We start from the raw sequence: 20,958 nt of genomic DNA, 5'->3' as shown, positions 1-20,958 counted from the left end.
TGTATGTAAATAGGTACAATGTCATATCAGTTCTTTCCAGTTTTTCCTTATTGAATTGCATGCTCTGCTGGGTTTATCCAGCCCATTGTCACAAATTGCACATTGATCCGAGTAATTTTAGTTTCATATGCATGCATATACATATTAAGGGTCGAAACTTCGCATTTATCGTCCACTTGAAGGAGAATGAGTGACAATTGAGGTTAATATCGGAAAAACTATTACGAAACAGAACACACAGGATTTATTTATGTATCACATTTTTCACATTACGGAGTAATATCTGCAGCCTATATTTACATACATTTACATACCTTAGTTATGGCTCCATTTTTTATTTAGGTATATATGTACAATTCATTAATCAATTACTCACGTGCATTATGAGATCGTATGTACATAAATTGCATGAACTACTTATCTTCATCGTCGATAAAATTATTATTACTAATTCCCTCTTCTTCTGCCAGAGGATCTACAGGGATGGTTGTGGTTGCCGATTTGATAGCGTCATCCTGCAGCTCCTTTAGCGCCATGTGATGACCTACGTGAAATAAAAAAATTCCTCACAAAGTGAACCAGTTTTGATACGCCGTCCAACTTTACTGAGCTGTCATGCATAATTATATTACTTTGAAGTTCAATGTCCAATTCTACTTCGTTCCGACAAAATATTGCTTTGACTTGGTTCTTGAGCATGACCACTTCCCAAACGGTGCGAATGGAGGGTTTCACGTTCCATAAAAATACGACTTGGTTCTTATCTTTGAAGAGTTTAAGAATGTCCGTTATCCCCTTAAAATTAATACTGGTTAAACCTTGACATTATTTCACCTTATTAAAGATTTGTTTGAGAAATTAAATTCGAATACCTGAGCAGCAGAGTAGTCCGCAAATGTAACAAACTGGCAATCAATAACGATCGGAAGTTCATTTCGACCCCATTTTGTGGCAGCCTTCATAACTGTGTAGCGAGTGTACTCCATGGAAGGGAAGGTCATGGACCTGTCAACTTCGACCCACAAGAATTCGTTCCCTGCGCCCGTCTCACCCTTGCTCACCTTGATTCCTGGTCGGGATGCGTAGTACAGGAGAAAGATCAGACTGGCCACAAAACCCGACATGATTCCATATTCCAAACCAATAAATAAACTGGCCAGAAAGGTAACGGTCCAGGGTATCAGGTCCAATCCTATAAATTAAAATTAGCTCATATGAAACAGCTTCAAAGTTTGGGGTGCATATGCATACAGTGTTTACTCACGCTTGCTTTTCCAAATTGAGGTTAGAATTTCAAAGTCCACCATGAAAATGACAGCCATGATGACCACGGATGAGAGGGTTGACTTTGGAATGTAGTAGAATTGCGGTGTGAGAACGACCAAGGCCAGAATGATGATGGCTCCAGTGATGAGTCCGCCCAGAGGTGAAACCGCTCCGGACGCATAGTTCAACGCCGTCCGACCGAATGCTCCCGTGACTGGCATACTGCTGAAGAAAGAACCGATAATATTCGCTACTCCGAGACAGAGCAGCTCTTGACCTGCGTCGATACGTGCCGTCCCAGAAAAGGCCCTGGTGATCGTTATATGCTCCATAAAGGCAAGGAGAGGGATGACAATGAGAGCCGAGGTTTTTTCTCGAAGGGCGCTTCCTAGAGAAAATTCTACGGTGGAGTTCCCGTTGGTCTCAGAGTATGAGAAAGGTGGAGGCTTGAACGGGGGCATTCCGCTCGGAACATCGCCAACAAGGAGGACAGGGGAGGGTTCTCCGATTAATGAAAATATCACGGTAGCCACGATTACAACCGTCACACTTCTCGATGTGGACAGGAGCCATAAAACTTTTTTCACCCTGGGTCCAAATTTTCCGAACCGGGCAAAAATTGCTTCAATTTTCTGAAGTACGAGACCAAACAATCATAATATTCAACATTATTATTTGCTCTACATTAATACTATGCATTGGGAAAAATTATGTAAAGGGTTCAACCTTCTTACAATGAGAAAGTAGAGAGATGACAGAGAAATCACTCCGACGACAACGTCCTGCCAATTTGTGTCGGAAATATTTTCAATAACGCCTCGCACTTCTTCCACAAATCCGTTCGCACTAAAAGATAACCCCAATATCGATTTGACCTGGGTGGACGTTATTGAAATTGCTGCTGCGGATGTGAAGCCTGATATGACTGGCGATACAAAATGAGCCAAATTTTTAATGACGATAACAACTTGAAAATTAACTCTACCGGTATTATCACTGTAATTTTTCAGATAAGCAAATTTCGTTTTTTCAAATGGCTTGGTTTGTACCTGGCTTTGAAATGAAGTTGACGATGAAACCTAGTTTTTAATTTAAAAAAAGTCAGACAATGAAATAAACTCTATATAGTAAACATGCATTAAAGCGTATTTATGTGTATAGTAGAGTCCTCAATAAAAATGTAACTGGTGCACTATGTAATAGTAAACCCTGTTAAATATACCCAGTTGGAGAAAGCTCATCAGTAACGTCGTGACACCGGTGAGGAAGCAGAGCAAGACCGAAAATTGTGGAGGTTGTCCTTTCGTATAACTAGACACCAAGTTAATATTAATCTTTTCTTTGTTTATTGCTCCATATTTAATGACTCACGATAAAGTGATGATTGCCGTTGTAACTGTTGGGCCAACCTATGAATACCAACTTGTTGAAGTTATGTGATATTTTAGACTGTCTTATGTATGTATAAGATTCGTTTATGCAGAAACAAAAACATGAAATTCTCACCGTGATATATTTAGTAGAGCCTAAAAATATGTAGACAAAGCACCCCACAAATGAAGAGTAGAGCCCGTACTAAATATTTAAAATCACATTAAATTCTAAATCTGGCATGGTGGACTTAGTTGGTATGCAGTAAGTGTCTCACTTCCGGAGGCATTTCTGCCACGTTGGCCACTCCCAAGACTTGCGGTATCGTCGTGAGTCCAAGTGTCAGGCCTGCAATGAAGTCTGCAACCAACATTGAGAGCTTGTACTCTCGAACCCAGGTCAAGATTGGCAACTTCCTCACAAAGTTCTTATTTTGAAAGGAACGCTGGACCAAACTGGACACGACTTGTGAGATTCGAAGGTCCTTCTTGTGAGGTGCCGTGGATGCATTTGATGGATCGTCCTGGTCTTCAACCACGTTTGTGAAGCTGAAAGTATGGAGATGCTTCTTCTTCATGTCTTTCACAAAAATTGGTCCAGTGTTTTGCTCTATGAATATATTTCGACGTGGTGATCGCAGCAGGAGGGGAACTCTCCGACTGAATTGCACATCCGTATATTTACCAGGTAGTTAGTCGAGCTTGATGATAAGCAATGATAAGAATCAGATAATCTTGACGTTATGATCCTGATAGTTATCTACCAACAAGTCTTTCGAGCTGTTAACAAAGTTCAGTATTGATATCAAAATTCAGGTACTATGTTTAAATGCGGGTATTAATAACGGATTATCTGTGCAATGAAATGAATTGCAATGCAATAAAATGCAGGAATTTATAAACATTCACGATTTGTTGAACTTAATTCGAAATATTAACAAAGTTCTCAAATTATTTCAAAGAGGATCTGCTTGCTAAACAAGAAACCTTTATATGTACGTCAAATTAAGCTATATGATATCAAATTCATGGAAATTGGGGAGTAGTAAATATGGGTTATATAACAAAATTGAAATTCATCTTGAGTCTATGTAAGCTAAGCACTAATGAGTATTAGGAGATATAAGGAGCAACATAAAATGAACACAATTGACGTCGGCCTTTATCCAGCCGATGACATTTTGCTTGCGTGCATTTTGTCCATGTCTAAAGAATTGTGCAATGCGATGAACATACATAAACTATAGATTAATATTGGTATTTCAGGGAATTTTATGTACTATTTGATTCCTTAATACCATGCAATGAATATTTGCATTGTTGTGTGGATTGTTGATATGTATGCAAAAAAAAACTGGATAATGAAATTAGAGTTATCTGTAAAATTTTTATAATCCCAAATCACGCAATTGCAATCATGCTGCAATTAAAACAACAATTTAGAAATGCGGGATTCCTCGCATTATTTACTTCATTTGAAATTATTCTTTATTAATTATGCACATTTGGCAATATGAGACATAAAATTTCAAACAGCAGGATGGGTCGCTAATTAAAACGTCAGACATGACTCAACTATTAACGATAGTAGGTCTCCCTGTCGACACAACCATACCCTTACCCCAAGGGTAAGCATCGCACTTAATGAGCAAATATTTTCAATATTAGCATATTTTAATAGGTATTACATACAGTTCTGCATGAAACAGATTTATAATAACCTATCAGTACAGCTTTGCTTAGCCCGAACCAGGGATTGTAAACCCATATTTATTAGTAGTTTTCTATAAAATTATGTGCTACTATTTTGCACTAATTCTTACATCAATCCTTCGTATGACTAGGTTCCAAATTTAAAAAATATTTACCATCCCTTCCCTTTGACTACTTCCCAGTGGAGGTCGTCTCTATACCCCTTCTGATTAATTTTTGTTCATATTTAACTTCATATTATTTCATGAAAAAGCAGTAAGAATTTCTGGTCCAAATTTCAGCTTTTTATGTTAATTTTTGAAAATCGGTGGGGGTCACCCAATATATTTTTACTAATTCCTACATATATTCTTCAATTAGGAGCCATAAGTCATTTTTAGCCCGAGTCAGGGCTTACGTACCCGTCATGTCCGTTTGTCTGTCTTGCGATAACTGCCGTAAAACAAATCCGATCGACTTGAAATTTTGCACATATGTAGTATGGGTCAAATGAGGAGTTCAGTTCGAAGATGGGCGCAATCGGTCAAGTGATTGACTGGTGGGGGTCATCGGAGCGGATGGGGTATTATGCACCAAAATTTCAAAACTGGAATAGAAAGCTGAAATTTGGTACAGAGGTTGCTAATGGTTTATAATGAAGGAATACAAAGTAAAATTTCAAAAATTTTCATCTGGAAGGACCCGAGGGGGTGACCCATACCGATTTTTAAAACTTATCCAATCGAGCTGAAATTTGGTACATAGGTTCTCAATGGGTACTAATGGAAGAATATGAATTGAAATTCAACCCATTTTCACCTGAACAGACCCTATGGGGTGACCTATACCAATTTTTCAAATTCTTCAAATCGAGTTGAATTTTGATAAAGTTGGTAATAGCTCCTAGTGGAACAATATGAAGTAAAATAAGAAAAAAATTTCATCTGGAGGACCTTATTGGGCGACCCATACCGATTTTTTGAAATCCTCGTATGAAATTTGCTAAATAGCCTGCCAATTGTTACGAAGAGAAGAATGTGAATTTAAATTGGAAAAATCAATCTAAATTTTTAAATTTTTTGAAATGTATTTACGATAAAATGTCATGCAAAAAGTCGGATTGAGTGATAATCACAACTTGGCCTGACTCGGGCTATATCAAGTCTGCACTATAGGTGCTATTATCTATTAAGGGCCATTAGCAACATCTGTACCAAATTTCAGCTTTCTACGACAATTTTGAAATTTTGGTGCATAATACCCCACCCACTCCGATGACCCCCACCGGTCAACCGCTTGACCGATTTGGCCCATCTTCGAACTCGTTTCCTAACTTTGTCCAATACGCATATGGTAAAAATTTCAAGTCAATCGGTCAACTCGTTCGAGAGTTATCGAAAGACAGACAGACAGACGGACATGACAATTACATAAGCCCTCGTTCGGGCTAAAAATTAAGGTTATGAAGATGTTTATTTACAGACTGTACTTTTCCAATATACATAATTCCAGGATTACCCATTGTTCCATTTCACATTACAATTATGCTGCATACATATGCACATCATCATTACTGCTTTGCAGTCGTTTAGCCATTTATTAAAAAATATCTTTCATAGCTTGACCATATACGGCAATCATGACATGGTGACGATGTCGGGTGACGAGGACTTTTGTCGACGCTGAAGCCCAGCCAACGAATGACCTCACCATCTCGAGAGCCTTGACCCCGCTCACTCTCTTTTCCATTTTCTCCGATTTCCTCATCAAGTCCGCTGCTCACACACCATCGCAATTAGTATTGTCTGCCTATCGCTTTTCACCAGGCAAAGAAAATGTTGCTCCCTACAGTATTTTCTGGGGGATTATTCCTCTTCTTCCCCACGACGTTTGCTTTGTTGCTGATCATTGTTCCTTCAGCTCAAGGTGTGTCGAAATTTGGATCGCTTCGTCATCGTGTTGGAAAATCGGATCGCGTCGTCGTGGAACAAAATCAAGGTGTCCCCCGACCGAATCTATTGTTCACTAAAAGTCTTGCCACAAAGATCATCGATGTTTTTGCAATTGGTTGGGAATTGGTCGTGAAATATCAAATATTCAACATTGGTGACGCTCCCGCTGTGAATTTGGCTGTATACGACATTGATTTTGAGGTGGATGGAAAGTTCATTGCGGTCTTGGAAAAGTCGAATGGAACGGTCGGAGAAGGCAAACAGAAGGATGATCACGAAGCAGCTGGTTTGATTGGCGAAGATGGAAGATTCAAACAATTGCCCCCAACAATTGGGCCTGGAAAGAACTTTACCTGGGAGTTGGTCGTGTTGCCTGTGGCTTCCAAATTTGCTGACAGACGCTACCGATTTCAAGAGGCCAAAATCACGTATGAGAAACTCAGCGGCGATGAGGTTTGCTTAAATACTTATTTGTTATTGGTTATAAATATTTAGTAACTTTGAAGTGACTGCTGACAATCCTATAATGTGCATGTATCTACAGGGAACCCCAGAAATAGTTGGATGGTCAAGCTTAAGCCATAAAGAAGTCAAATTTCTACCACAACTTGAGGCTCAGCGACGATTCAGGTCGATGAAATCTAAAATGGTATGAAATTGTAAATGAAGTCATCGAGTTCTGATTGTTACACTGTACATCTATCTATATAGATTGACCTAATATTGTTTCTGCTCATGACGATCCCCACGGTTCTGGCCCCCTACACAATGTGGAAGAGGCACTCTAACAAGTATGATGCTTTACAGCTATTCTGGAACAATCACAAGGCCAGTGTCAAGGGTCTCGCAAAGAGTCAGAAAGTCAAGAATAATAAAAAGATTAAGTAGTTCAATAATTAAAGTATTACGGTGAAACTGTTGTGAATTTCTATCGACTGTTAAATGTAGTTCTTCCCTTGTTTTTGTATGGCATACATGAGGATCACAAAAATGTTACTAATGTTTATTAATAAATTATTGGTTTATTATTTTAAATTAATTTAGAATTTACAAAACTGTTTACGTTCAAGCTAAGTATAATTATGTATTTAGTACACCAGCCAATAACGCTCGAACGGATAAACCTCTGCGTTCTGTAGTTACATCTAATTTTTAAGGCAAGGACGAGTTCCTTATAGCTGACGTGGTCAAAAGCGTTACAAAACCTGGTCATACTCCTGACAGCCTGATAACCTTGTACATGAGGTCACGTCCAACTACCAAATTTTGGCATTTTGCAAGTGATACATACATCCATATCGATAACAAATATCCCATGCATAATTCTCATCCTCAGTACTTTACCTCCGCTACTTGACTATTTCTGTGGCTGGAATGTAATATTTGTTTCGTAGAAAGAAGGCAAAGATTTGAAAAATCGTCCCGTTTTTCTGTCACATCATATCTCGGCGGACCAACATTTAAATAAGCGCTGACTTTGGCTAAAAACGACAAAAGACGTATTCCGAAAATCCCTCCTTACTTTTTATGGTAATTAGGCCGCCTTGCTAGTGCTAAAACCGGCAGGCGATTACAAAAATTATTTTAAAAATTTAGAAACGGATCGGCTTATTGAACCCGTCCGTCTGTCCGTCTGTCAGCCTATTAACACCAATGCTGAGCCCACGTCGTCCTGGGCGCTCCACGTTCCCAACTGAAATCAAATTCACACGCATTTAGTTTGACGCTAAACTATTTTCAAAGCTGGATGAACTCTTCTTTAGCAAACAGATGTATGGGCAGATATTTTAGTGCATTGAGAATTTGAATTTTAACAACAGGACCTGTAGATATTTAACATACCAAGCCATGCCAAATGCACGCAATTTTAAGGAAATGATGATGATAGCACATGATATTTCTGTTTTGGATTGCAGTTCAGCAGGCATGTTGTTTATTGCTCAAATTTCAAGACAATTATAAATTCGAAAGAATTAATGGCATAGAATAATGAATTTAATTATTTTTCATGTGGAGTATTTTTCGGTTTGTCCTGGTATTTAGCAGGACACAGGATTTTAGCGTGATGTGCAATATGATCTCCAATGAAAGATTGCACAAAGAAGTAGGAATGATTATATCCTGGCTGCATTCGTAAGGTCAATTTTACATGATGCGGACTTTGTCCGGCCGCAGCGATAAGGTTTTCTGGATGTAGAATTTGGAGCAGAAACTCGTCGCTATCGCCCTGTATAAACGAAGTAAATAAAATAATAACGTAAAGTAATCCATTGAATGAATTCATTTTAACTTAGATAACTATAGAGTGCGTATAGTATTATAGTATCGTTTTTACCTGATCCACCAAAATGTCACGGGGTGGGCCTGTGTAACCCTTGATTAGTTCACAAGAATCATAGGACGCCCAGAGTTCCTTGTTCTCCTCTCCAAGATAGTTTTTAAAGACTTTATCCTTGGCCCAACTGGTAATTGAAGGGTTCGTAATGGGAGCAAAGGCAGAAATTGAGAGAAACAAGTGAGGATTTCTCAAGGCACATACTATAGCACCATGTCCCCCCATGCTGTTTTTCCATAAGATTATTATTCCAAAGAATTCGATACTTGTTAGCACACATGGATAGGTACAAACCTGTGTCCAAAAATCCCAAATTTTCCGGAAGTTGGAAAGTTGTCGCTGACAAGTTTAGGAAGCTCTTTCGTTACATACGAGTACATTCGATAATGTTTGGACCAAGGTTCCTTGACAGCGTCAACATAAGCACTGGCACCTACAATATAAATTATTCAACCTTTTCGCTATTTCGCTACGATGGTCCTACTAAATTGAGCTTATTTTTAGTAGGCCTACCTTCGCCAAAGTCCCACGCATCCTTCTCACCAGGCAAGTTGCAACCTCCTATCAAATATTTTAAACAGACGTAAATATACTTATTATAGCATGATTGATTTTATACGACTGACTTGGACTGGTGTCAGGTCCAACGACAATGAGTCGATGTTCGGAAGCATACTTTTGGAAGCCTGATTTTTGGATAAAGTTTTGCTCGGTGCAGGTGAGCCCGGAGAGATAAAAGAGGACAGGAAACGTCTCCCCTGGGGTAGAGGACGAGGGCTCGTACAGCGAAAAGTTCATGGAACACCCAACTTCCGAACTCACGTGCTTATACACTTTTTGCACCCCATTGTAGCACTTTGCAGAAGAAATGAGTTCAAGTGCCATTTTAAACAGGGAACCAATTTCTGAGCAGTGGTTTGGAAATATATTTTTTCACAAGATGGATTGGGAAAGAAGTGAAAGATCAAAGAACTGATCTGATAGATGGTTGATGGACCCCGCCGTAGGTTACCACCAATGAATGCAATATGCACGTTATGCTAAATATATGCCGTAATCTGTATATAGTAGTAAATGACATGAATCATTAATTTAATTCACCAACTTGTGAATAACTAAAAACGAACAGAATTGATTAATGTACAATGGCTCACAGAGTTTATTTGACAGCAAATCTATCACGCAATTTGGAACATTTCACATTTAGATTCTCATTCTCGAGTATCTCGAGTCGAGAATCTCGATGATAAAAAAGTGTTTATAAATATACATAAAGTATTTACGAAATTTGTGGCGCTTAAAAACTAGAATGGAGGCATATAAATAACGAAATATAGTAATAACATTCAGCCATGGTTTGATAGAGTATGCACCATTCTGTGACCAATTCTTTTATGGGACATCTCTCTCTCGATAGCTGCCACTCCACGGCAGCCCCTTATCCTCCGACATCAGTCTGCAAATAAGAGAACATTTTAAACTTCTAGTATAAAATGAACATTTTAACTGGTTGCAGGAGCGATGAAGAAACCAATTAATAAATTGAAATGCATTTAATTTATTATACCTCCTCATAAAGTTGACTTTAGCCGGAAGTTGCGCATTTGCAAAGATCACACAGTCCGAATCCATAGAGGGATTGGTATTCAGATTCTCATGGGTTGTTTGATTGTCCTGTGGGAATCAATTAAAAAATACTTAACTAAAATTAAAAAAAAGATGGGTTATAATTAATTTTATTTATTTATTATATTGATTAAATATGCTTGAATTTGAATTCACGAACTTACTGACTACGCCCGATTGTTGGAATATTAATGACTCGAGTTGTAAATTACAACTTGTAATTTACAAATATTATAAATAATGTTCGTTGACGAAAAGTAATGCAAAATTATTTGTGCTGCACACAGCACACCGCACCGCACCACTCTTTTTAAGGAGTGAGTACACAAACACATGTAGAAGATGCAGTGTCAGTGACACTGTGTCACATTTCCCAGAATTATTCGACTGAAAGAATTTTTCCCATCAGTGAGCACATTGCCTTGAAATCTGATGTTCGAGTTAGATTTTTAAGTGTTTTTAAGTGTTGAAAGCCTACGAAAAAATAAGACCATGACACCAACCATTGTAACGGACGGAGATGATGCTGATGTCGCCAGGTTGAAAGATACCATTTCCAGTCTTGCTAAACAACTTGACATTCTTCAGAAATTTCTCCAACTCAAGTTTGGTAAGAAATTCTTACTAAGAATCGATGAACATTCTTCGTGGTTGATCATTATGACTTCATGTCTCTCTTTTTACCAGGAAGGGAATTTGACGTTTTTCTTAGTGATAAGAACGAAATCTCTGCAACCACACCCATTTGCCACCAGGATACTGCACAACTTGATGATATAAAAGTATTCGCCGAGCCTCCAATATTAATCCAAAATCATGAATTCAAATGTGATGTAGATGAACAAGTCGCTGAAAAGCGTGTCCATGAGACTGTCAGCAACGATACAACACCTGGCACTAAAGAGCCCAAGGGTAATAATAAATAATCCACATAAACATAGTTTGAAATTCAATCTTTAGATATGCGTTTGTTGTTACTATAATTCATAATATTTTCCAGCCTCCAAACCCAAACTGAAATCAAGAAATCCAACTCTCGGAACAAGAAAAATATGTGGTGTCCCCATTAAGAAGAATAAAGCCGGAAACGTCATATGTTCATTGTGTCACAAGGAATTTTTGGGACCTCAAGCATCTCGTAATTTAAGGAATCATTTAGAAGTTCACAATACAGATCGTAAATATGACTGTCCACATTGTCCCAAAAAATTTTCTCAGAAAAGACCACGAAGAACACACATCCAGAGAATGCATCAGAGAGATAAAGTCCTAATTCATGGCTGCTTTTCATGCGAGAAGAAGTTTTGTTCTCCACAAGAGTTAACAATTCACGAAAGAGTACGGATTTGTTTTTGTTAGCACTTCAAAATTTTTTAGACTAAGTAGTTGTTTGTTTAAATCATCTGTAGATACACACAGGGGACAAGCCGTTCGCCTGTGATAAGTGCCAGTACAAATGCTCTCAACTTCACAACCTGTTAAGGTAAGATGAGAACCACAATCACATATGTATATGCTAATTAATATACAAATAGTTCTCATTTTTTCCTAAATTATTTAGATCGCTAATCATATCAATGGTTATTTATATATGTAGGCATCAGCAATCCATTCATTATCATGAAAAGTTAATTTGCTATCAATGTGGAAAGTCTTTCGCATCAAAAAGGGGACTAGCTCAGCATGAAGAGAAACGTAAGAAATAACTTGTGGCCTATTTGATTAGAATGTGCATCAAACCCTGCAGGGTATAGATAATAAAAAATAACTTGCTTTCTCATTTTATTTCACAGAGCATTCATCCGACGACCCCTTTGGAATTGAACAAAGGAAAATTTCCTGTGACATCTGCCAAGATCGATTTGTCAGTAAACAAGCCTTAACTAAGCATTTAAAAACCGTGCACAATATAATTCCGGATAGTAAACCAAGACCAAGCAAAGCGAAAAAAACGAAAAAAAATCAAGCTGACCCGGAAACAAGTTTTTCTGCGATTGAAGTGACTCTTGCTGAGGTGGAATTAGAAGAAGTGCCCTATGCATGATTAAAGTCATGAAACAATTAATGTTCTTACGTAAAAGACGGAATTTAATTTGCAAGCAGCAGCGTGCTCCCATTTATTTTGTGTTTTATAATTTTATAAAAAACAAGTAGTTTACTCTGTTGACAAACTATATTAAGTAGTATTATTACAATTGTTATTTATCAATACAACTTTTCTACAGCTATAAAATTAACTATTTATATTTAAAAACACAATTTACGGAATAAATAGTACCTCTGCTGCTGGTCAGATTTATGAATATTATGAATAAAGCAGTCACTGTGCCTGATTGGCTGTCATAATAATGATACAAAAACAAGTGGAAGAAAAAACTTTTCGTCAATCCTACGTCTAATTTAAATTATTATTACGTACGTGACCCCCATCGATCTGTAAGTAGTAAGTACCATGTGATTTGAAACAACAACAAAAAACAGAAAACTGACCATTTTTGTTTGCAACTTGATAAAAAAAACTTAATTATGATTACTGGATTTTTGTTTGAAACATAATAAGGCAGGTCAGCCTTTACACCTCTCAATTATTTAATATCAAAAATTTAACATAACTGTTTAGCAAAGTTCTGAGGATAGATAATACATTGGAGAGAATTCATCAGTTGAAGAAATATTCTCATTTGAACTGGGTCGTTGACGCTTCTGTTCATGTTTTGACTTGATGTGGTTATTCATGTTGTCTTTCCTAGCAAACTTTTCTCCGCACTGGGCGCAGGAGAAGGGCTTTTCGCCGGTATGAGTTCTAAACAAACCAATTACAAAATAGATAAATGGTGATGTCTTTTATATATATCTTGTGTATAAGACGAGACAGAGGATAGGCTCACCTGTAGTGTCTACCATACTTGTGCCATCCAGCTTTGAGGACCTTGTCGCAGATTTTGCACTGAACAGACTTATCTGGGAGCACATCATAGTATTCTCGGAGATCTTCGTTGCATTCCGGGTCAACCCTTTCCATTTTGACATCCAGCATACCATCTAATGCTCCTCCATCATCAGTAGAAATAGTAGTGAGACCAAGAAGGTCGTCATAATCATCTTGTTGAGAATCCGTATTATTTATCTGCTGCGGTGGGGCAATTACTTGAGGGTGAAGATAGGGCATCTTTGATAGTGGAGAAGAATTTGATTCTCCCAATGAATTCGAGGCAGCTGGGCGCTTACGACCCCCTATGAATAGATAGAAATAAAATATATCAATGAAATATTATACGGACAAAAGTATGCACAATAACCTATTGCTAAATATATATATATATAAATATTCAATTTGAGTACCCAAAAAGTTAGATGGTAATCGTAATTTGTGTGTTTCTACGCCTGCTGTCTTCGGATGGGCGACCGACATTGATTTAACGTATGTTCGGGCAGGAGGGGGTCGCGCTGTGATGGGAGGAGGACTTGGTAATCTAATAGCTGGAGCCATTTCCTTCTTAATAATCTTTTCACTGATACCTGAATAATGAAGACGGGAAGGAATATTACAACTTGTGTAAATATGGATGCCAAAAATTGAAACGTATTTCTGACTTACAATTTACAATTACGAGACCTGAATTATCGTGATCTTCATCATTCCCATTGCCATATTCAACGGCTTCCTCGTCATAATACTCTTCATTCCCATCAGCTTGTTCATTTTTCATCTCGTCATAATAACCTTCTTCACCTTCATATTCGTATTCTTCACTAGCATCGTACTCTCCAATTTGGTTGTATTGATATCCATCCGAGTCGTCAATAATTTCGACGAATGCCAATGGGTCCGAAGTGTCTTGTACTTCGTTAGTATATTCTACTGAAAATTCACGTTCATAGCCTAGAAAAATAATTTAGTAAACATTAACAAATAATTTTTAAATAAAATAAAATTCGAGATGCACAATTTAATTTTTGTAAATACTTTGCGAAGTTGTCGCTATCGTGGACGCTGACCCCGTCTTTGTGGAGGAACAATATGGATTTGGTAGCAATCTATTTGAGGTAGTAGGAATTGGTTTTTCAAAATACACACCTCGATTGCTGGCATAGTCAACAAATCTTGAACCTACGAAGTTGTAAAATTTTAATTGCTGTTTATGCACAATTACAGAAGTGCAAAATTAATACGTTATATAATTTCAATAGAATTGCAATAGAACTTCATTATGATAATTTAAACTTTCACTAAACTTTTCTATAACTCACCAAATTGTTTCTGAAGAAAGTCCTGCATCACTGTCAGCTGAATGGAGAAAACTTCCAAGTTTTCCACACATCCAGACACTTGGTTTTCCAAACTGTTTATGCGGTTATGTATTTTTGCCATGTCTTCTGGAAATAAGTATGAAAAGAATATGTAATATTTTTTAAAAGTTGTTACTAAAAACGTTTCAGCAAATTGGTTGTTTGATAGATTGAAACTGACTGAATAGAATAATCCTTTACCGTTTCGTGTTGTGGTTTTATTATTATTATGCAACACTGAGGGAAGCAGTAATAATAAACAACGTTGATGTATGAATTAATTTAGAAATATTTGTGGGATTTGTGGATGACGAATGACGATGACCATGAAGTAGTGGTCGTGCAAAATGGAGTTCTTGAAGCGGTCTCCAAAGTCGGTCTCACGTTTCCCCCACGGTCTAAAACGGTCACCTACTGTCTGAAAAACTATTCCTCTCAGACCTCCTCTCTCTCTCACTCACACTTGACACACTGATAAGCACAACTGTAACACCTTATCAATTATTGTCTTATTATGGACACTTCCTGTCGTCTCCTATACAACTCATGGGCCGGATGACCGTGAATGTGAATACAAACTTGGTGATTATGCGACCTCCTCTTGCTCGTAGCCTGTCTCGGGACTCGGCTCGTCGCTCCGCCTCAAGAGGATGGTTCTTATTATGCTCTCCCGTGCATAAGAAACCGGCTTACAAAATATATCGCTTTGTTGTACACGCTGGATACATGCGACTACATCTGCTGGAGCATAGCCCTGAAGGGTATCCCTATTTTTCATGTCAAGCAAGGATGGGAACTGCAGGAAATCAATGAGTTTTTTACGGCACACATCATTTCATAATAAGAATAAGGGCTCTCTTTGCTTTGCTCGGACGCAACCTCTTTTGGGGGACCGTACATAATGTATGTGATGGATTTTGACCCCAACCTTATTTTATGGGGGTGATTTATATTCCCCATGTTCAAATCTCCACGGGAGGATATAGGATGCTTTACGTGCTAAAATCATTCGATCGCTTGCTTTATGCACAGTCCCTCAATAGTTCCATGAAATTTATTTTCGTGAAAGCATTGCAACGTTTTTATTAGGTAAAAATGTAAAATTAATAAATTAGGCTACATGTTGTTCTTATTAATATTTAATACACGTAATGGCTCTGATTTTCTTTGGTGTTGATATTTATTGCCTATTATTTCTTACTAGGACTACACGACCAGATTTATTTGATTGTAAAAAACCTATCACTCAATAAAAGAAGCCACCTCACAAAAGTAAAATTGTTAACTAAACTTTACTGAACAAAATATAACAGGGACCTGGAACATACTAACCTACCTATATACACTTGCGCAATAATTACTAGGAGCATGAATAGTTGTGTGAAAAATTTCTGAACTTCTGTTATATTAGAAATCGCCATCTTCTCCATTTTCTTCTTCGCCACCAATATAATCTGTTTCAGCATAGTTGTTCATCTCATCCATTTGTTCTTCATCCCCCTCATTCTGGGCGTCATCATCATCTTCATCCTCCTCATTGTAATCATCGTCTGGTTGGCTAACAGAGTGGTGGACTAATTTCATATGCGACTGGAAAATAGTCTCACTGGCAAATAGCTTGGCGCAGATTTGACATTTAAAGCCTTGGAGAAATTTTTTAGTGCTATTATTATTGGAAGCAGGCAATAAAGCGTAATTATACTGGTTTGATGGCGACGTTTGAACAAGAATGCTTCCATTTGGAGAGTGATGTTTAGCAACATGGACATTCATGTTATCTTTTCGAGAGAAGGATGCTGGACAAAATTCACACTAAAATGGCGTACAAGAGAAAAAACGTTTCATTTTTTCGTAGATAAACTTATTTTTTTAAGAAATGGTCCTAACTTTACCTGAAATGGTTTTTCTCCCGTATGTGTTCTTAAATGCTGAAAAATAAAAACAAAATGGGTACTTTTATATGTAAATATATATATACTTAAAAAATCATCATCTCGAGTTACTTGGATAAATTTGCCCCGTCTTTTCAATATTTTCTGACACATTTTGCATTGAATCAGTTCATCATTGATTTTTTTGTAAAATTTTGAATACTTCCCAGCCTTAAAATCTTCATTGTCATTACTTAAAAGGATTTCATTTCCACGATTTCCTCCTATAACTGGTCTAATTACGGGCGTGGGGGGAGTTTTTTGCCATCCTGCCCCATTATTTGTAAAAGTCTGACGATATTGGGATGATGAGGTTGGACGCTGTTGAAGTAATGGAAGAGGACGGAGAAATTTAAGTCCAGTTGCTGGATTTGCTTGTTGTCGAGGTTGAACTGATAAAAAAGGCAAAAATTCGTAGAACAATTATGAACTGGACTGTCTAATTTGTCTTAAATACGGTACCCTTGTGATGAGATTGCTGAAGTTGTTGAACCCTTTGAATAATTTGTGCACTGCCCTGAACAACTCCAACTCGATTTCCATTCACCAGAGAATTTGGTTTCTTATGGACTAATGTAACACGAACAGGAGATGGTTCTTCTTGTTCTTCATCCCCAAATTCCTCCTCGTCATCATCTTCAGTTTCGTCAACTGAAAATAAATAAAATAAAAATACCGTAAGCCAAAATCAAAGCATTTATAATCTTGTAAAATTAATTCCATGCCATGAATTTTCAGAATGTCTGTAGCACATTCAACTCCATCTTCATAATCTTGTCCAAATTGTTCTGCATTATTCTCATCGTCATCCTCTTCAACTATTTTATGAAAGAAAGCCAAGTCAAAGAAATGAATTATTAACTATTCGTAGTTAGATCAATATATTAGACAAACCTTTATTGACAGCACCACCCATTCGAAGATTTTGTATTTCAGTAAATGCATTTTCAGCATTTTCCGCAAGCACAAAGTCCTTGAACTTGTCACCTGGGCCAAATCGAACCAATATTATTCAGAATAATAATAACAATACTTGAGCAATAAGTGGAGCCAGGGATAAGTTGAATTAATTACCAAACTGAGCGAGGAGAAAGTTATGGATGGTTGAATAATGGTAAGTCAGCTCTTCAAAGGCTTCTGCGAACTTTGTGAGTTCGCCCTCCAAAAATTTGACCCGTTCATCCATGTCGAAAGGCCCAATTCCAAAGAGGATAATTATTTTACTAGGAATAAGGAGTGACGAAAACAAGTTTTTCTGTTGTTAGGTTTGGGTTTGCTGGGTTGGAGTTGGCGGACCCTGCCTGTTCCCTGTAGCACACAGACCCTCATCTGCCGAACGAGTCGACCCGACTCGATGATGAGCAGCTTTTCCATGAACACTGACTGACTCCAATCTCATCTCGAGATGACGACGAGTGCACTTTTTCTCCCACTTTCTCCCACCACTTTCTCCACAAAAATCAACCTGGCACTCATCATCAGGGATAAACATGTCACACAAATGACAATTTTCCTCCACTCTGACTTCTCAGTCTTATTTATTCATGCATGGGCCTGGATAGGATGGGCCATGGATAATCTCACTATAAGGAAACATCATTCATTTCATTCCGTTATATATAATCCGTCACTTTTAATGAGTTGTGCATTATGGCTTTGATGCAGGTATTTAGACTTGTTGACTTGGGAGATGCGATATTATTGCGAAAACAGTTTTTTGTGAAGCTTGATGATGATCCTCTCTGTAATATCATCCAAAACTGGCCTCTTCTCCATGCGTTTTGTCAAGCATTTATTATCTTCTAGTTTGTCCAGATGCAAAAAATGAAGCCTTGGGTGGGGGACAGGCTAGCTTAGTCCTGTCCAGCACGAGCATTGATATGATGAGATGATAATATGATGCGAATATTTATTCCTGCAAAAACAAGTTTATTTTATATATAGTCCGTCAGATAGTAAAAGAGCAGTCAATTTATTTAAGTATGCAAACTACTTGTTACATCCATTACACCCACGGCTCCCACCAAGATGTGTAATTATTATCAAGGGCAAAGGACGCCTTATCTTGCACTGTGCCATGAATGCCATCCTCACTGCCACATAACAAATAAATGCATGAATAAATTCAAACAAATGTGATTTATTTATGTCAGTTGTTGATTACGGTGAAGACCTTAAAGTCAGAAACAACTCTGCTGGTGCATCTTGTACATCAAAATGCATATATTTTTGTACATAGCTGTTATCGGTGTATTTTCCTCAGTGGGTGGAGCATTTGGGAGCACGGGAAATATCCCCAGCAGGAAGAATGACTTGGTCAGTGACACGAGTTCCGCGTCGACTGTGACTGGGGACGAGGATGAAGACATTCGCAGGGAACAAAAGCCTTTTGTAGTTCGACTGCCCACGAATTACAGCATGCACCTGCCCCCACCTCTCATCAACGGACAAGCCGTCCCAATCTACTTTTCTCTCCTCCTGTTTAACGTCTTCGACATTAAGGAACTTCAAGGAGATCTCAGTCTGGAGACAAATCTCAAAATATACTGGAGGGACACGCGACTAGCAAATTTAACCGGAAATGGCAACGACGAGGAGTATCTTGTTCTGAGTCCTTCCCTTATAACACAAGTTTGGCATCCAGACGCATTTGTGGATCACATGAAGAGCGTTGCCCAACCCTCACTGATTTCGAAGGCTGCATCACTCCGACTTTATCCGGATGGTACCATAATAAATATAGTACAACGCACATACATAATAATAAATATAATACCAACTATTATGCTTGTTAAGAATAATAGATACTGGGAGAATATATGTGAGTATGATTTTTTTGATATATAGGATCGCTCCGATACTCGGCAAGAATGATAATTAATTTGAGCTGCCGAATGGATTTCTATTTTTATCCCGCCGACACGCAGCGTTGTCATCTGGACATCAAAAGCTATGCTTATTCGACGAAACATGTCACCATTTCCTGGAAAGGTGGAAAAGGTCCTGAGCTCGCGTATCCCATCGATATTCACAATTTCGACGTGGCATTGGACACTGAGCCGGATTACACTCAGGACACGAGGTCGGCGTCTTACTCTGCCATACGATTCACGCTCTACCTCCGCCGGAAGTTGAGCTACCACATTTTTCAAACATTCATCCCCAGTGCGCTATTCACCATCGTCTCCTGGCTCAGCTTCCTCGTTCCTCCAGAAAGCACTCCGGGTCGAATGGCAATTTGTGTGACCACTCTTCTCACACTCTCCGCCATGTTTTCATCCGTGCGGCAGAACATGCCCTCTACAAGCTATTTGAAGGCCTTGGATCTATGGATGCTGACCTGTGTGGTATTCGTCTTTACCGTTATCATTGAATACACAGCGGTTCTCAAATTGAGGAGCATGACTGTCAAAGAGAAGAAGGAGCCCGTCGTGGTTTTGGTCCCATCATCAGGCACCAAGTCTGACTCGGGAGGAGTGATAATGGACGTCAGGGCGAGGTCAGTGTCAACCGAACCAAGTCCACAACTCGTGACGAAAAGAAGCAACTTTTCCGCCTTGGATTTTAGCAACAATGGTGATGGGAATCCTGCCACCGTGCCCTTGCTGATGTCGCGACCCATGACTCCGGCCAGTCCGTTGCCCCCCTCCGACAGTGGGGGTGAGAAGAAGAAGCCCACCAAGTACTTCATACTCGCCTGCAAATTTGAAAAATATACCCCGAGAATTATGCCGCTGCTATTTCTAGCCTTTAATCTAGCCTACTGGCCAGGTCTGCTCATCAGTTCTGACTACTATCAGTTGAGAGGTGACAAAGAAATGTACTACTCACTGTGAAAAACAAAATATCTGAAAATTCCAGAATTATTAGAAATAATTCTACAACTCCTAATTGCCATTACATGTGTACATGTATGTACTTCTCTAACCGGCGCTTTGTACTTTTATGTTATCATTTACAAACTTATATTGCGTGTACATAAAATTCTCAAGCATACACATATTATAACCATTTTGCCCATTATTTTGCCCATCAGTTTCCGGACCATTCACTCTGCCATTAACACAAAATACTTTCAAGGTTAAATTGAAACTAGTCAGACATGCAACTATATGTACGAATCGGTGCATGTCTATGTAAATGATGCCAAGTAGTTTTTCATACTACTGTTGAATAATTGTGCTAATTATTTAATTTACATGAAAAGTATCTTTGAATTGTGCATTGCATATGCATACATACGTACAGTATTTATGAAGTATTTTTTTTAATTTGCTATATTTATGGGAATTGCACCCCTGTGTTTTTCAATTAGAGTGTATCAAATGCAGCAACAGTTGATGCCCAATGTACGTTTTAAATCGAAATCATACTTATCATTGCGAAGAACTCGGTGACTCGTGATTAATAAATTATTAATTCGAGAGTATTACTCATGATCTTTCCTTGAAATATGGAACGAAACATGCAACATCTGCACATCTGCACGCATTAAT

The 20,958-nt window shown here is 38.2% G+C and overlaps 7 protein-coding genes across 8 annotated transcripts; 3 read left to right on the top strand and 4 right to left on the bottom strand.

The window, feature by feature from the left end:
- Positions 1–219: 219 nt before the first annotated feature.
- LOC110852153 (sodium-independent sulfate anion transporter) lies at positions 220–3,327 on the bottom strand. Its single transcript, XM_022100142.2, has 10 exons — positions 2,915–3,327; positions 2,773–2,841; positions 2,638–2,675; positions 2,489–2,577; positions 2,316–2,345; positions 2,001–2,191; positions 1,265–1,898; positions 873–1,192; positions 633–795; positions 220–544 (listed from the first exon to the last, which is right to left on the bottom strand). The coding sequence occupies exons 1-10, from the start codon at positions 3,212–3,214 to the stop codon at positions 414–416; spliced, it is 1,965 nt and encodes a 654-aa protein (XP_021955834.1). The 5' UTR covers positions 3,215–3,327; the 3' UTR covers positions 220–413.
- Positions 3,328–6,163: 2,836 nt separating this feature from the next.
- Positions 6,164–7,260, top strand: LOC118436190. The gene is made up of 3 exons (XM_035853714.1): positions 6,164–6,733; positions 6,825–6,929; positions 6,992–7,260. Exons 1-3 carry the CDS (start codon positions 6,164–6,166, stop codon positions 7,166–7,168), a joined length of 852 nt encoding a protein of 283 aa, XP_035709607.1. The 3' UTR covers positions 7,169–7,260.
- Positions 7,261–8,177: 917 nt separating this feature from the next.
- LOC110851766 (S-formylglutathione hydrolase) lies at positions 8,178–9,609 on the bottom strand. Its single transcript, XM_022099660.2, has 5 exons — positions 9,242–9,609; positions 9,129–9,176; positions 8,910–9,048; positions 8,616–8,841; positions 8,178–8,507 (listed from the first exon to the last, which is right to left on the bottom strand). Exons 1-5 carry the CDS (start codon positions 9,498–9,500, stop codon positions 8,280–8,282), a joined length of 900 nt encoding a protein of 299 aa, XP_021955352.1. The 5' UTR covers positions 9,501–9,609; the 3' UTR covers positions 8,178–8,279.
- A 777-nt stretch (positions 9,610–10,386) lies between these two features.
- On the top strand, positions 10,387–12,595 carry LOC110851976 (zinc finger protein 271). The gene is made up of 6 exons (XM_022099925.2): positions 10,387–10,851; positions 10,929–11,153; positions 11,242–11,579; positions 11,651–11,724; positions 11,839–11,936; positions 12,035–12,595. The coding sequence occupies exons 1-6, from the start codon at positions 10,734–10,736 to the stop codon at positions 12,283–12,285; spliced, it is 1,104 nt and encodes a 367-aa protein (XP_021955617.1). The 5' UTR covers positions 10,387–10,733; the 3' UTR covers positions 12,286–12,595.
- LOC110851975 (sal-like protein 1) lies at positions 12,329–15,173 on the bottom strand. 2 transcript variants are annotated; one of them, XM_022099924.2, is made up of 7 exons: positions 14,733–15,173; positions 14,493–14,618; positions 14,209–14,352; positions 13,840–14,124; positions 13,584–13,760; positions 13,130–13,475; positions 12,329–13,044 (listed from the first exon to the last, which is right to left on the bottom strand). In XM_022099924.2, exons 2-7 carry the CDS (start codon positions 14,611–14,613, stop codon positions 12,858–12,860), a joined length of 1,260 nt encoding a protein of 419 aa, XP_021955616.1. In that variant the 5' UTR covers positions 14,614–14,618; positions 14,733–15,173; the 3' UTR covers positions 12,329–12,857. The 2 variants fall into 2 exon arrangements, with proteins under 2 accessions (XP_021955616.1, XP_035709526.1); XM_035853633.1 differs by having other exon boundaries at positions 14,493–14,615.
- Positions 15,174–15,579: 406 nt separating this feature from the next.
- LOC110852094 (zinc finger E-box-binding homeobox 1) lies at positions 15,580–18,004 on the bottom strand. The gene is made up of 7 exons (XM_022100072.2): positions 17,537–18,004; positions 17,357–17,449; positions 17,188–17,280; positions 16,925–17,113; positions 16,535–16,854; positions 16,424–16,459; positions 15,580–16,343 (listed from the first exon to the last, which is right to left on the bottom strand). The coding sequence occupies exons 1-7, from the start codon at positions 17,646–17,648 to the stop codon at positions 15,939–15,941; spliced, it is 1,248 nt and encodes a 415-aa protein (XP_021955764.1). The 5' UTR covers positions 17,649–18,004; the 3' UTR covers positions 15,580–15,938.
- A 514-nt stretch (positions 18,005–18,518) lies between these two features.
- LOC110852017 (glycine receptor subunit alpha-2) lies at positions 18,519–20,470 on the top strand. Its single transcript, XM_022099973.2, has 2 exons — positions 18,519–19,187; positions 19,310–20,470. Exons 1-2 carry the CDS (start codon positions 18,680–18,682, stop codon positions 20,296–20,298), a joined length of 1,497 nt encoding a protein of 498 aa, XP_021955665.1. The 5' UTR covers positions 18,519–18,679; the 3' UTR covers positions 20,299–20,470.
- Positions 20,471–20,958: the final 488 nt, after the last annotated feature.

Source organism: Folsomia candida, unplaced genomic scaffold, assembly GCF_002217175.1.
Source record: "Folsomia candida strain VU population unplaced genomic scaffold, ASM221717v1 Fcan01_Sc007, whole genome shotgun sequence".
Lineage (NCBI taxonomy): Eukaryota > Metazoa > Arthropoda > Collembola > Entomobryomorpha > Isotomidae > Folsomia > Folsomia candida.
This window is presented reverse-complemented; position numbering and strand designations above follow the sequence as displayed.

Bases quoted from the DNA above. Each gene is read 5' to 3' on its own strand.
- LOC110852153 (XM_022100142.2), bottom strand. From the start codon at position 3,214: ATGAAGAAGAAGCATCTCCATACTTTCAGCTTCACAAACGTGGTTGAA. The intron at 2,578-2,637 runs GTGAGTCATTAA...CTTGGTGTCTAG, and splicing joins ACGGCAATCATCACTTTATC to TTATACGAAAGGACAACCTC. The intron at 2,192-2,315 runs GTACAAACCAAG...TTGTATCGCCAG, and splicing joins CAACTTCATTTCAAAGCCAG to TCATATCAGGCTTCACATCC.
- LOC118436190 (XM_035853714.1), top strand. From the start codon at position 6,164: ATGTTGCTCCCTACAGTATTTTCTGGGGGATTATTCCTCTTCTTCCCC. The intron at 6,734-6,824 runs GTTTGCTTAAAT...ATGTATCTACAG, and splicing joins AGAAACTCAGCGGCGATGAG to GGAACCCCAGAAATAGTTGG. The intron at 6,930-6,991 runs GTATGAAATTGT...CTATCTATATAG, and splicing joins GGTCGATGAAATCTAAAATG to ATTGACCTAATATTGTTTCT.
- LOC110851766 (XM_022099660.2), bottom strand. From the start codon at position 9,500: ATGGCACTTGAACTCATTTCTTCTGCAAAGTGCTACAATGGGGTGCAA. The intron at 9,177-9,241 runs GTCAGTCGTATA...AATATTTGATAG, and splicing joins TGGACCTGACACCAGTCCAA to GAGGTTGCAACTTGCCTGGT. The intron at 8,508-8,615 runs GTAAAAACGATA...TCGTTTATACAG, and splicing joins GTGACATTTTGGTGGATCAG to GGCGATAGCGACGAGTTTCT.
- LOC110851976 (XM_022099925.2), top strand. From the start codon at position 10,734: ATGACACCAACCATTGTAACGGACGGAGATGATGCTGATGTCGCCAGG. The intron at 11,154-11,241 runs GTAATAATAAAT...AATATTTTCCAG, and splicing joins TGGCACTAAAGAGCCCAAGG to CCTCCAAACCCAAACTGAAA. The intron at 11,937-12,034 runs GTAAGAAATAAC...TTTATTTCACAG, and splicing joins AGCTCAGCATGAAGAGAAAC to AGCATTCATCCGACGACCCC.
- LOC110851975 (XM_022099924.2), bottom strand. From the start codon at position 14,613: ATGGCAAAAATACATAACCGCATAAACAGTTTGGAAAACCAAGTGTCT. The intron at 14,353-14,492 runs GTGAGTTATAGA...ACAACTTCGTAG, and splicing joins CTTTCTTCAGAAACAATTTG to GTTCAAGATTTGTTGACTAT. The intron at 13,045-13,129 runs GTGAGCCTATCC...TGGTTTGTTTAG, and splicing joins AAGTATGGTAGACACTACAG to AACTCATACCGGCGAAAAGC.
- LOC110852094 (XM_022100072.2), bottom strand. From the start codon at position 17,648: ATGGATGAACGGGTCAAATTTTTGGAGGGCGAACTCACAAAGTTCGCA. The intron at 17,114-17,187 runs GCATGGAATTAA...ATTTATTTTCAG, and splicing joins AGACATTCTGAAAATTCATG to TTGACGAAACTGAAGATGAT. The intron at 16,460-16,534 runs GTAACTCGAGAT...TTTATTTTTCAG, and splicing joins GACGGGGCAAATTTATCCAA to CATTTAAGAACACATACGGG.
- LOC110852017 (XM_022099973.2), top strand. From the start codon at position 18,680: ATGCATATATTTTTGTACATAGCTGTTATCGGTGTATTTTCCTCAGTG. The intron at 19,188-19,309 runs GTACCATAATAA...TTTGATATATAG, and splicing joins ACTCCGACTTTATCCGGATG to GATCGCTCCGATACTCGGCA.